Source organism: Macaca nemestrina, chromosome 7 (assembly GCF_043159975.1).
Source record: "Macaca nemestrina isolate mMacNem1 chromosome 7, mMacNem.hap1, whole genome shotgun sequence".
NCBI classification, from domain to species: Eukaryota; Metazoa; Chordata; class Mammalia; order Primates; family Cercopithecidae; genus Macaca; species Macaca nemestrina.
In genome coordinates, this window is record NC_092131.1 from 49,409,768 (window position 1) to 49,421,601 (window position 11,834).

The window sequence follows — 11,834 nt, forward strand, 5'->3', positions numbered from 1 at the left end:
TGACTCACGCCCGTAATCCCAGCACTTTGGGAGACCGAGGCAGGCAGATCACTTGAGGCCAGGAGTTCAAGACCAGCCTGACCAACATGGTGAAAACTCATTTCTACAAAAAGTACAAACTAGCCGGTCATGCTGGCGCAGGCCTGTATTCCCAGGTATTCGTGAGGCAGAGGTGGAAGGATCACTTGAACTTGTGAGGCAGACATTGCAGTGAGCCAGTATTGTGCCACTGCCCTCCAGCCTGAGGGACAGATCCAGACTCCGTCTCAAAAATAAATAAATAGGTCGGGCGCGGTGTCTCACGCCTGTAATCCCAGCACTTTGGGAGGCCGAGGCGGGTGGATCACGAGGTAGGTCAGGAGTTCGAGACCAGCCTGACCAACATGGAGAAACTCTGTCTCTACTAAAAATACAAAAAAATTAGCCAGGCATGGTGGTGCACACCTGTAATCCCAGCTACTCAGGAGGCTGAGGCAGGAGAATCGCTTGAACCTGGGAGGTGGAGGCTGCAGTGAGCCAATATCAAGCCACTGCATTCCAGCCTGGGTGAGAGAGTGAGATTCTGTCTCAAAAAATAAAAACCTAGTATCTTTTGTTTAACGTGGGGAGACTGTTCTAGACTAAAAAGAAACCTACAACCCACAACCAAATGCAATGCATGACATTGACTGAATCCTGCTTTGCAGGGGAGGTAGGAGGACAGAAAGCCGCTATTAAAAGTTCTTGAAACACATTGGGAAATTTTCCATATAAAATTTTGATATTATGAATTACTACTGATTTTCCTTAAGTGCGATCATATTGTAGGTATACAGGAGAATCTCCTTGTTCTTGGGTAATGTATGCTTTTTAGAGATAAAATATCATACCTGAAATTTACTTTAAAATATTTTATCAGTGTGGGGTAGGGAGAGGGGAGGATTGCTATGATAGTATCTGTCTTTGATCTGAAAAATCAGTAATATAGTTAAACCTAATACATAAATACAGTTACAGCAAGCATGGCAAAATGCTGGCAACTGTTGAATCTAGGTGGCATAGAGTTGTTTATTATATTATCCTTTCAACTTTTCCATGTTTGAGATTTTTTGTAATAAAAAGTTGGGAGAGGGGATTATTTTCAGAAATATTTTCCTTAGATGGCACCTATAAAATGTATCCTAAATTTTAAAGTACCTTAACTAGAAGTTGTCTGCTTTCCTTCATTTGCTTGCTCATCGTCCATTCTAATACTAAAACCTATCTATATTGCACATATTCTAATGCTAGAATAGGTCTAATATAAATCTCACAAATAACACCAATAACCAGCACAAGATTTATAGGTGTAAACATCTGGTTTTATACCGAAATAACAAACTTAACAGCAGTAAAACAAATCGTTTATTACTGCATATGTGTTATATTAAATTTACACAATGATATATAAAAACACATACTGTTTATATTATATAGTAATTTAACATCAACAGGAATATCAACACAAGTACTACTCATGCACAAAACATGCATATATTGGTATACAAAAAGCAATTTTACACAATACTGTTTACCAAAAATTTTTTCTTAAAAAACAGCCCTTCCACATAGGATCAGCGGTCCAATCTGGACTGGATTGCACTAATATGTTCAGGTCAATGCTTAGGTGGCATAGCGCTCAGTGAGCAATTCTGGGATTGGAGTCATGCCCAAGGGTTACTTCATTAATAGTGAATGTCTCTGTGCCCAAGGACCCACATTTTATCCCAAAAGTAAATCCTCCAAGGAATGAAAGGTTAGATTGGCTACAAATTAGGGAGGGAAAAGGCGGCATCAAAATGTTGGATAAACGGCCCTAGAAGGGGTTATTAGGAACAGGGCCTAGGCACCAAGTGTGGCAAAAGTTTTTGTGAATCCTTTTAAGGTCCCTATCCAGGCTGCCATCTCTGGATTTAAGGTCTGGCCTCCAAGTCATGAGTCTAGTAAAAAAAACAGTTCTGAAAATAAAGCCAAATGGGCATACATCTGAGAAATGTAGACTACATAAAAAACTATAGAATACAATGACTGCCCCTCGTACCTACTTCACACTATTGTATGTGGTGCCCCTCAACAGGAAAAGCCTCATGGAGACACTGCCCTGAAAACTCAAGGAGCAAATATAAATCCAAAAATTCCATCCACCTGACCTTGGGATCAAACGGTCTTATCCCAATAAAACTTGAACATCGAAACCTGTACCTTGCCGGATGCTCAGAAAGATTAAAATAAAAAACAGCTGGTACCACAAAACTCACTATCACCATTAAAACCTCAATATTTACTTCTAACTAGCAAAACATTCTTAACCTTCCATTAAAGGCACTAGCGTCCGTATGTGAAGATGAAACAATAATTTACCTTGGTTTTATCTTTTTAAAAAAGCATTCCATTAAAGTATTATACAAAAATGAAACCACCACCTTTTTTATTTTGGCAACTAGAAAAAAAAAAAAAGACACTTTCTACACCAATGATGTCACTCAAACCGTCGTCATCAGTTTCAAAGAGCCAGACCGAAAGCGGAGGATCTTCTTCTTGAGGTTATGTGAGGCCTTAATTTTGACAAAGGTTTTTGCGTGGTGGTTGTGAAGGTCTGGCGCCGTTACCGTTTGAATGGGGAGAGTCTGGACAAACTGGGACCAAATCAAGCCACCGCTTTCTTCAGAGTCGCTGGTGGTTGTGCTCTCCCCCACGAACTCGCCCTCGCTCACACTCGACTCGCTGTCCCCGAAGCAGTTGGTGGTGTAATTGCTCTGCTCATCCTCACTGGTGTCCACCACGGTGGAGTGGAACAGGGACTCGCACTCCGCCGAGTATTCGGAGTCGCTAGCCACATAGGCGTAGGGACTGGTGTAGGGCAGCTGCACCTGCGCGGGGTACAGCCCCACATTCTCCCGGCGACCCCGCCGGGCCCTCCTCAGGGCCTCTTCATACGAAATCTCGGCCGAGGACTTCCACCGCCGGTAGTCAGTTCGCTTGTGCTTAGGTTTGGCCACTACCGCCTCCCGTCCGTGGCCGTGCGCCCTGCTCCCCGCCCTGTGGCCCCCGCCCGCGGGCCTGCCAGGAAGACCAGCCTCGGGCCCGCCCCCGCTCTTCCTCCCCTTGGAGGAGGCTTTCTTGAGTTTCTTATTTGTATCCAAGTCATCCGGGAAGCGACACTTTTTGCTCCCGGCCCGCGTTTTCTCCCTGACGGTGGGCAAGCCGTTCTCCAGCCCCTGGAGGGCTGGGCCGCGGTGCTTCAGGCTAGAGCTCTTCGCGACGCCCACGTTCCTGTGGCCCCGGTGGAGCCGGACACTGGGCTGCTGCCCCGGGATGAACTGGGCCTTGACCAGGTGCGCTTCCTCCAGGCTTTGGGAAGAAGAGCCCTCGCTCTTGAAATCCAAGGCAGGCCTCTCTTCCACCGGGAAAGCTGGAGACAGCAGGGGAGGAGCGGCCGGGGTGACGCCCTGCAGGCTGTTTTTCTGTGACATCTTTTTCAGAGGCTGGACAACTTTGTTCTCCTGCGGTGGGGCAGGGCCTATGCCGGGACTTTCTTTTGGAGAAGCCCCTGAGAGCTGAGCGTTTTCTTTAGGGGACTCCCCTGTCCCGATGGCGGGACACCGAGCATGTTCTTGGGAGGCTGGCTTGGCCGTTTTCGGCAGGTGCTTACTCTGAAGGTCGGAGGCAGCGCCTGAGGGGCAGCCCTCTGGCAGGGGCAACCTCTTGCTTTCGGCTTGTTCGGCCTTTGATTCTTTTGACCAGGGCTTCGGTGGGGAGAATGTCCCATTGTCCAGAGAAGGTATCCCGCCAGAGGGCAGACATGCCTGTTTCGAATTCTTAAGGTTCACACTGTTGCCCTGCGAGACACCGCCCGGGGCTCTGATACAAACGCTCCCGTTCCTCAGAAGCCCTTTCGTGGGGTCAGCGTTCACGCTGGTTCTTGGTTTGTTGGTCCTTACAGGGTGTGTTTTTTTCTGGACGAGGCTCAGAATGTAGCCATCCATTTTCTTGCTGGATGAAGGATGGGAAGCAGACCATAGACTGCTTGGGGACGGTAAAGAACTGTCTGTTTTGACGGCATTTAGCTCAGATCCACCGCAAATGTCATTGGCATGGTTTCCAAGCCTGTCCTCTTCCCTCAGAGGGTTGCCCGTCAGACAAAGGAGAAACATTGGACTCTGCACAGCCACAGCATGAAGTGGACTGGGATACCGATACACATCATTCCCGTTTTTGGACACCAGATCACACTGGTACTTGGGATTCACATCTGCAATGACATCAAGGGAATTAAATTGTGGTGTGGAGAGGGAACGGCAAACTGCCCCTGAGGCCTGGTCTTCACAGTGGCCTTCTTTATATTCCAACAATCCTATGAGATCTGAAAAACATTTAAAGGTACACTCTGAAGAAATGAATTGGTCAGCACCAGCTTGACTCTTCGGCCAATTTTTATGAAAAATCCATGGGTAGAGAGAGCATGCCAAGGATTAAAAAACGCTGCCCTACCATTTGACATGTAATTACTGCTACTGGATGAGGGGGAAATATTTAACAAATGTTTTGACAGCAGATAATAAATCCTCTGAAGGAAAAATACTCAGCCATTAAGAATGTTTTCAAACTGCTGCATCATAGAGGGAAAACACTTTAAAGTTTAGTGAAAATAATGATATAATACTAGAATATGATTATTTTACTATGATCACATGTATGCAAAGAAAAAACATCTGAGATGAAGCACACCAAGATTCTAGTAGTAGTATTTCAGTATGATGAGAAACAAGTGATATTTACTTTATTTTCTGTTTTCTGAATTTTCAATCATAACTGTACTGCATTTACAACTGGGAAAAATAAAATGTTTTGAATCACGGTTTTTCTAGGCTGCTCTCCCCTCTGTGTTCTATTCCTGGCTTTCTTTAGGATAAACTGTACGTTCAGTAGGCTTTCTCCTCATTTTGTGTTTTTTAAAACCTAATTCTTAATGACATTCATTCAAATATAATTGTCAATTGAAAGGTGATGGAAACCAATCAAACTTAAGTAAAAACATCAGATTTAAATAATAATTGCCTTATATTTTCAATAGTGACGCTAAAAAAATAAAACAGGGGCCAGGTATGATGGCTTATGCCTGCAATCCTGACTCTGGAAGGCTGAGGCCAGAGGATCGCTTAGGCCCAGGAGTCCAAGACCAGCCTGGACAACATAGTGAGACCCCATCTCTCTAAAAACAAATTTCAATTTAAAACTTTTTTTTTAATATGATAAAGAATTCTTGATTTAAGATTTTAAAAGATTGAGTGGTAATATTAATGGATAAATTTCCCCATCTTGAAAATGTAGATGCCAAAGTACAACAAAATCAAGCTTGCTGTCTTAAATGATTTTGATCTCTTAAGTTGGCAAATATTATAAATAACAAATCCTTTTAATGACCTTCAGTTATCAGAGAAAATTAAAATTGAGTTTATCCGTAATAATTTGTCCTCCATTATATTTATTCATTCAAATACTGAGAATCTACATGTGCCTGATTCTATGTTGAGAAAGCTCCATGAACTTCAATGATAATTAGCAGTCTGAGGGAAAAAATAGTCTAGACCCAGAGATGATATGTAAAGAAAATATAATAAAACAAAAATGCCATGTCCCCACCCACATGACCCTCCCCTCAATAAATAGCTTTTTCTAAAAGGAAACATCTAGCTAACATCCTTCCCTATCCTTCCTCCCCCAGCAACCTAAGCCCTATCTCTGCCTTACTTAAAGCCACACTGACAAACACTTCACTATTCATCCCTTTTCCCTCTTTAGAATTGAACAAAACAGATATTCCAGCCCCCAAGGCCTTGTGCAACTGTCTCAATTATGTGAGGATGTGGCATTTGGAAGAGCACAGGTCTGTCTTGAAGGAAAACCTAAACCAAAGTGCCTTTAATGGGTTTATAAAGTTTCCCTCTGAAACCAGATCTGTGGAATAAAGGGGAGTAATTACCAATGAACTTGAGGCCCAGACCCTCTAGATAACACAGTTCTGTGCTTCCCCAAATGATTGCTGCTGACAACACACAGATACGAAGACACCAGCCAATTAGCTCCCTCAGCTGCTTAGTGTTGTCTGCCTTGCCCGGACTCAAAAATTCAGGCTTATACCCAAGTGGAGAACACAGACAAACCAGGAGAGTGATGACTTGTGCCAGCACCCAGAGCAATTCTAATCTTCATATTTTCTCTTATAAGAATTCACAATATAACAGGACTAAGGAAGAAGTCTTGAGTTCCAGCAGCAACCCTGCCATTCAGCAGATGGAGAACCTCTGACAAATGGCTTATAAGCCAAAATTCCTCTTCTGTTAGATGAGAAGTTTGAAAACAACAATTTCTGAATTCCCTTGGGATGATGGAAAACCATGGACCTGGCAGTTAGGCCTGAGCTTAACTTCTGCCTCTGCCACTCACTATCTATAGAGCCTTAAATAACATATCTAACCTTACTAGGCCTCATTTTTTTAATACATAAAATGGAGCTAACAAGACCTGTACTGTGCAGAACTACTGGGAGGATTCAGTGGAGATAAATGTATACAGAGCATCCAGCACAGTGTGCGACACATACTGGAAATGCAGAAACTCTTCTAGTATAATAGCATGATTCCTTCTGGGGGTCATTGCAAAGATATCCCAAAATAAGGAATAATGGCATGTGGGCACCCACTTACTAAAAGAAAAAACAAGCTGCCATCATGCAGAATATTCTGGAGAACATGAAGGGGTCACTGCATCCTGAAGTGCCAACCAGTTTTTGGCCAGGCTGATGGACATATTTAACTTAATGTGAGTGTTAGATTGATTGATTGAGATGGTGCCTCACTCTGTTGCCCAGGTTGGAGTGCAATGGCAAGATCTCGGCTCACTGCAACCTCCGCCTCCAGGGTTCAAGCGATTCTACTGCCTCAGCCTCTCAAGTAGCTGGGATTACAGGCACATGCTGCCACACCCAGCTAATTTTTGTATTTTTAGTAGAGAAGGTGTTTCACCACGTTGCACAGGCTGGTTTTTTTTTTTTTTTTTTTTTGAGCCTGAGTCTCTCTCCGTCGCCCAGGCTGGAGTGCAGTGGCACGATCTTGGCTCACTGCAACCTCCACCTCCTGGGTTCAAGCAATTCTCCTCCCTCAGCCTCCCAAGTAGCTGGGACTATAGGCGTGTGCCGCCATGCCTGGCTAATTTTTGTATTTTTAGTGGAGATGGGGTTTTACCATGTTGGCCAGGCTGGTCTTGAACTCCTGACCTCAAGTGATCCACCCACCTCGGCCTCCCAAAATGCTAGGATTATAGGGGTGAGCCACTGTGCCAGGCCAACCCAGGTTGGTCTTGAACTCCTGACCTCAGGTGATCCAACCGCCTTAGCCTCCCAAAGTGCTGGGATTACAGGTGTGAGCCACTGTACCCGGCTGAGTTTTAGCTTTAAATAATTAAAAGAAGAAAACAGTTCCAGAATGAAAGAAAATACAGACAAGTTAACCTAACAGCAAAGACTCGGAAACAGAGCTCAATACCTACAATATTGGGACAGGATTTCTAGAGATAAACTGTCTTGCTGCTATCAGAATATATAACCAAGTAGCACCCAAAGGGTACTGGAATAGTTCTAGATACTCACCTAAATGAAACTATGAGTTCTAGCTGTAAGTATGGCACTAAATGCTGCAAATTGATGAACCTTCATTTTTCTACCAGTGAAAGGTGCTAGAGCCAAATAACCTTTTAAGGGCCCTTGACACCTTCCAATTAAAAAATTTCTATCAGTGCTAAAAATTCTTACCTGCAGATTTGGGGCAACCATCTGAGAGAGTCAAGGTCGCCTCCAAGGGGCTGCAAAAGCAGGTGCTGGAATGACAACTGGATAAACACTCACTGAACACCGAGTTAGAGGAATTGGAAAGGGATCCTGAAGCCCCATCACTCAGCTCATAAAACCCTACAAATAAAAACACCATTGGAATTAAGATCATGTCAAGGAATAATGCATATTCATGCTTAAAAGGAAAATGAATAATCATTTAGGGAAAGGAGATTTTTATTTGTTTGTTTTTTGGCCAATTTTGGTTCATTGGACTTTAGTGTCCTAATCTTATGGTCTTATTTCAAACAATCCTTAGGAAAAGGCAAAGAGCCATAAGCAGGGGTACATTTCAGAGTTACTCTCACCCTCAAACTGACCTTACTCCTTGACCCCGCCTTTGAAGATGTCCAAGGAAAGAAACTTAGATCTGTCAAGCCTCATCTTTATCATGATTGTTTCAGAAAAATAATAAGAGAAAAATCTATTTAAGGAGCCAATGGTTTAAAAGAAAAAAAAAAAAAAAAAAACTTTTGAAGTGGTCTCAGGAAGTTGAAGTGTGACTAATTTTCTAGCCCAGTTCTGACTTACTCAAGTTTCAAAGGAGGGCAGCTCTTGCAGAAATTTGAATAGCTTTTATTTTTAAACTCGGGGGGACTCCAGTCACATCGATCTCATTACCAAAAATTTTGTTGTCTGAGTTTATTTCCCTCTTATTCCAATGAAACTGAATGGCAGGCTGCTTTTTTTTTATTTTATTTTTTATCCTCTCTCTGTGCACTGGAAACAAACTCCATTGCCATTTGCAGGTCTGGGAATGTTAACCACAAGGGGCTGAGATATAACTCAAGAGTGCAGAATTCTGTCCTTGTGCTCACTCACTCACCTGAGCTAGGCCGACTGTCTGTCTCCAGGTGCTCTTCAGATGTCTTTTCTACATCCAGTCTCAGGTCACTTATCTGCTTGTCAAGCTCTTGCAACTGATTCAACAAACCAGCATCTCTTCGCCTCAAACAATTCTGATTAGGAAGAAACAAAGGAAACATGAATATACAGGGGTGACGTAAGAACCAGAAAGTCAAGTCTAAGAATTCAAATTACCCATCTGAAGAGTTCACTAAAACTTAGAAAACCAAAATTTTACTGGATGACCTGAAGTAAAGAAAGACTTCGAGAATTCAAGAATATGTCCTATGTTTAATTCCACTTTCTCACATTTTGTGGTGATATAAAGTTTCTTCATAAAAACAAGGCTTTAGTTTCAACTAATATATGCAAACTGACTTTTTATAGGTAGGGACAAGAAAAACGGACTGAGACTTTAAATCATCTGGTGTATAACCAGTCTTTTAAAAAACAATACTTCACAGTAGACTCTTTAATTTGAAGTGAGAGTAACAGATTTCCTATAATACGTTATAATCTTAGGTGAGATTTTCTGGCCAAATGTCTTGGCCTGCAGAGTTTTGTTTTCTATTAGTTGCTGTGTGGGGTTTAATCAGTCTTAGGGCCTTTGAAAGTGAGAAACTAATACTAATAGCCAGTGCCAAGTATAATGTGAGCTGGCAGAATCCAAAACCCTCATGGGAAGGCCCATCGAGATTTGAACGCCTCTGGGTTTCCAAAGGTGACAGATGGATTGTGCTAACTCACACTGCCACCTAGTGCTTCCTATTGCTGGAAAAACGGGAGAACTCAAAAAGCATCTGGTTCAAATCATGAATGCCAAGTCTACAAATGAAAATAGTACCATAAACACTGACTGGACTGGAATTCTCTTGACATACGGCTTTGCTCCCCTCAAGCGGACAATAGGAATGCACAATTACAATCCTGAGATTCGTGCAGACAAAAAGATGCAATTGCACAAGACAATAAAATGTAAAAGTCACCAGCCATAACCAGTGAGAACTGGCTCAAATCAGTGTTACACAGGAATCAGGTCTGTGACCAAAGCAGCATAGTAAAATACCAAAACAGAGATATTACACAAACCACAGTGTACATCCTTACAACACACATGCATATGAATATCTATGCCTCTTGTCTTTTGACTTAAAAAGCTTGGAGACATAAACCATATGTTTGTTTGCTACAACTAATTTCTTCAGGAAAAATGAACCTATCAAGTAAAAGCATTTGGGTGCTTAAAAAAAACACACACAGAGAGAAAAGAAATGATCTGAAAAGAGATAATAGACGAAAACATATGACAACCGCACAGCATCACCACTTTATTGTGGGAGGGCCACTACCCGGTATGTGTCTAGTTTGGATAGTATCACTTGGTCAGGTGAGGGCGTTTGCTGTTTCCAAAACTACATTTTAAGGTCAATGAAAACAAAGCTGCCGCCATTATTCTGAGGCGGGGTCAAAAGCTGTTCATCAATACATTAAGCTACAAAGTTCTTTTTCTTCCCCACTAATGAAGACTGCATAGAATGACTGAGACAAATCCAGTAAGATAAATGCTCCCCGAGAGCAGGTTCTCTTTTCTCCCACCTCCACCACTAATCACAGCTGGCAGAACGTATAAAATATGAGAGGAGGGGACACAGTCTCCAGCCAAATTTCCATCATTTCCATCTAGTTTGAGCTGCCTTATACAAAGGGCTTCTATTTGAAATTAAGCACCAGCCTGGGTGAAAGCTGGCATGCTGGGGAGAGCTCTCGGAGAGGCACGGCTCCCTACAGGCGCTCCAGTGTAATCGTAAAACTCGGCCTTGGACAGTTAAGCACGCCACAAACCCCCTCCTTGGCTTTTGGCCCCTCTCGGCGGGAGGAGATGAAGCCAAGAAAACCTCCAAATAAAATGGTATTTTAAGTGGGAGTTTGCAAACCTCTGGGGAGGGGGCATATACTCATCTAACTAAGGAGACCGAAGGTCAGAACTAGGCGACTCCAAGAATCCCGAAGGCAGAGGAGGAGGGAAGAGCGGCCACCCCCTTCCCGCAATCCGCGCGAGGTCGCCAGACACAAAGCGGGCACACGCCTGAAACGCGTGGGCGTCGGCAGCCCACGCGCCGCAGGCACTCAGAAACGAGATCAGGGAGGTATGGGGCGGGCGGGGGCGTCCCATAACAGCGAGCATCTCCCCAGCCAGAGTTAACCTCGCGCCCGCCCCAGGTCACCTGCCCGACCTCCAGCCCCGGGGCAGGGACAGCCGTGCTCCACCTTTGGGCATGACCTACCAATTGCTTTCGTAGTAGCAAGATGTTCTCCTCCAAGAACTTCTCTTCCAGGCGGCTGCGCTGCGCCGCCTCCCCCAGTAGCTCCACGGCGCGGGGCGCAGCGGCCCCCGCACTCCCAGCGCCGCGCAGGGCGCCCCGGACCAGCAGCTCCTGGCGCTGGCGAAGGTACTCCAACTCCGCCAGCCCGGCCAGCGTGGCCTCCTGCCGCTCCCGGGTGCGCTGCCGCTCGGTGTCCGCCTCGCCCTTCTCCCGCCAGCGCCCCTCGGGCTCCGCCGTGCGCTGCTCGCCTCGGGCCGGCGCCGGAGGCTCCAGCTCCTTCGCCGTCCCGGCCGGACTCGGCTTCATGGCCCCCAATCCGGCAACGAGCGCCGTCACCGCAGCCGGGCCGCCCAGGCGGAGAAGTAGGGCGCTAGGGCTGCGGCCGCGGGTGGGCTCATGCCGCCCCGCGGCGGGGCGCGGCGCTGGCGGGGGCGGCGGCCAGAAGCCCTCGGGTCCTGCGCGCGGCAGCCGGCTGCTGCCGTCCCGGCCCGGGCGGCGCCGTCCGCTGTCGCCGCGCGTCCCTCGCCGCGGCCCGGCAGCTGATAACGCCCTGCCCGGCGCTACGTCACGCGCGGCGGCCCTGCAAACCCCCGCCTGGCTCCCGCCTCCCCGCGCGGCCCCCCGGCTGCGACGCTCGCGCCCCCAGGCTTCCCCTCTTCTGTCAGGCGCGCCGCCCGGCCCTCAAAGCCGCCTTCTCCTCGCTCGCCCCTCCCCGCCTCCTCCCCCGCTCTCCTCGCGGGCCTCCTCGCCCCCTTTTC

The 11,834-nt window shown here is 45.9% G+C and overlaps 1 protein-coding gene across 2 annotated transcripts; it reads right to left on the minus strand.

Annotated features, from left to right (window-relative positions):
* Nucleotides 1-542: 542 nt before the first annotated feature.
* Nucleotides 543-11,624, minus strand: LOC105473628 (dishevelled binding antagonist of beta catenin 1). Of its 2 annotated transcripts, none has more exons than XM_011727495.3 (4): nucleotides 11,038-11,624; nucleotides 8,733-8,865; nucleotides 7,829-7,984; nucleotides 543-4,381 (listed from the first exon to the last, which is right to left on the minus strand). In XM_011727495.3, exons 1-4 carry the CDS (start codon nucleotides 11,380-11,382, stop codon nucleotides 2,502-2,504), a joined length of 2,514 nt encoding a protein of 837 aa, XP_011725797.2. In that variant the 5' UTR covers nucleotides 11,383-11,624; the 3' UTR covers nucleotides 543-2,501. The 2 variants fall into 2 exon arrangements, with proteins under 2 accessions (XP_011725797.2, XP_011725799.2); XM_011727497.3 differs by having other exon boundaries at nucleotides 557-4,270.
* Between the last annotated feature and the right edge of the window lie 210 nt (nucleotides 11,625-11,834).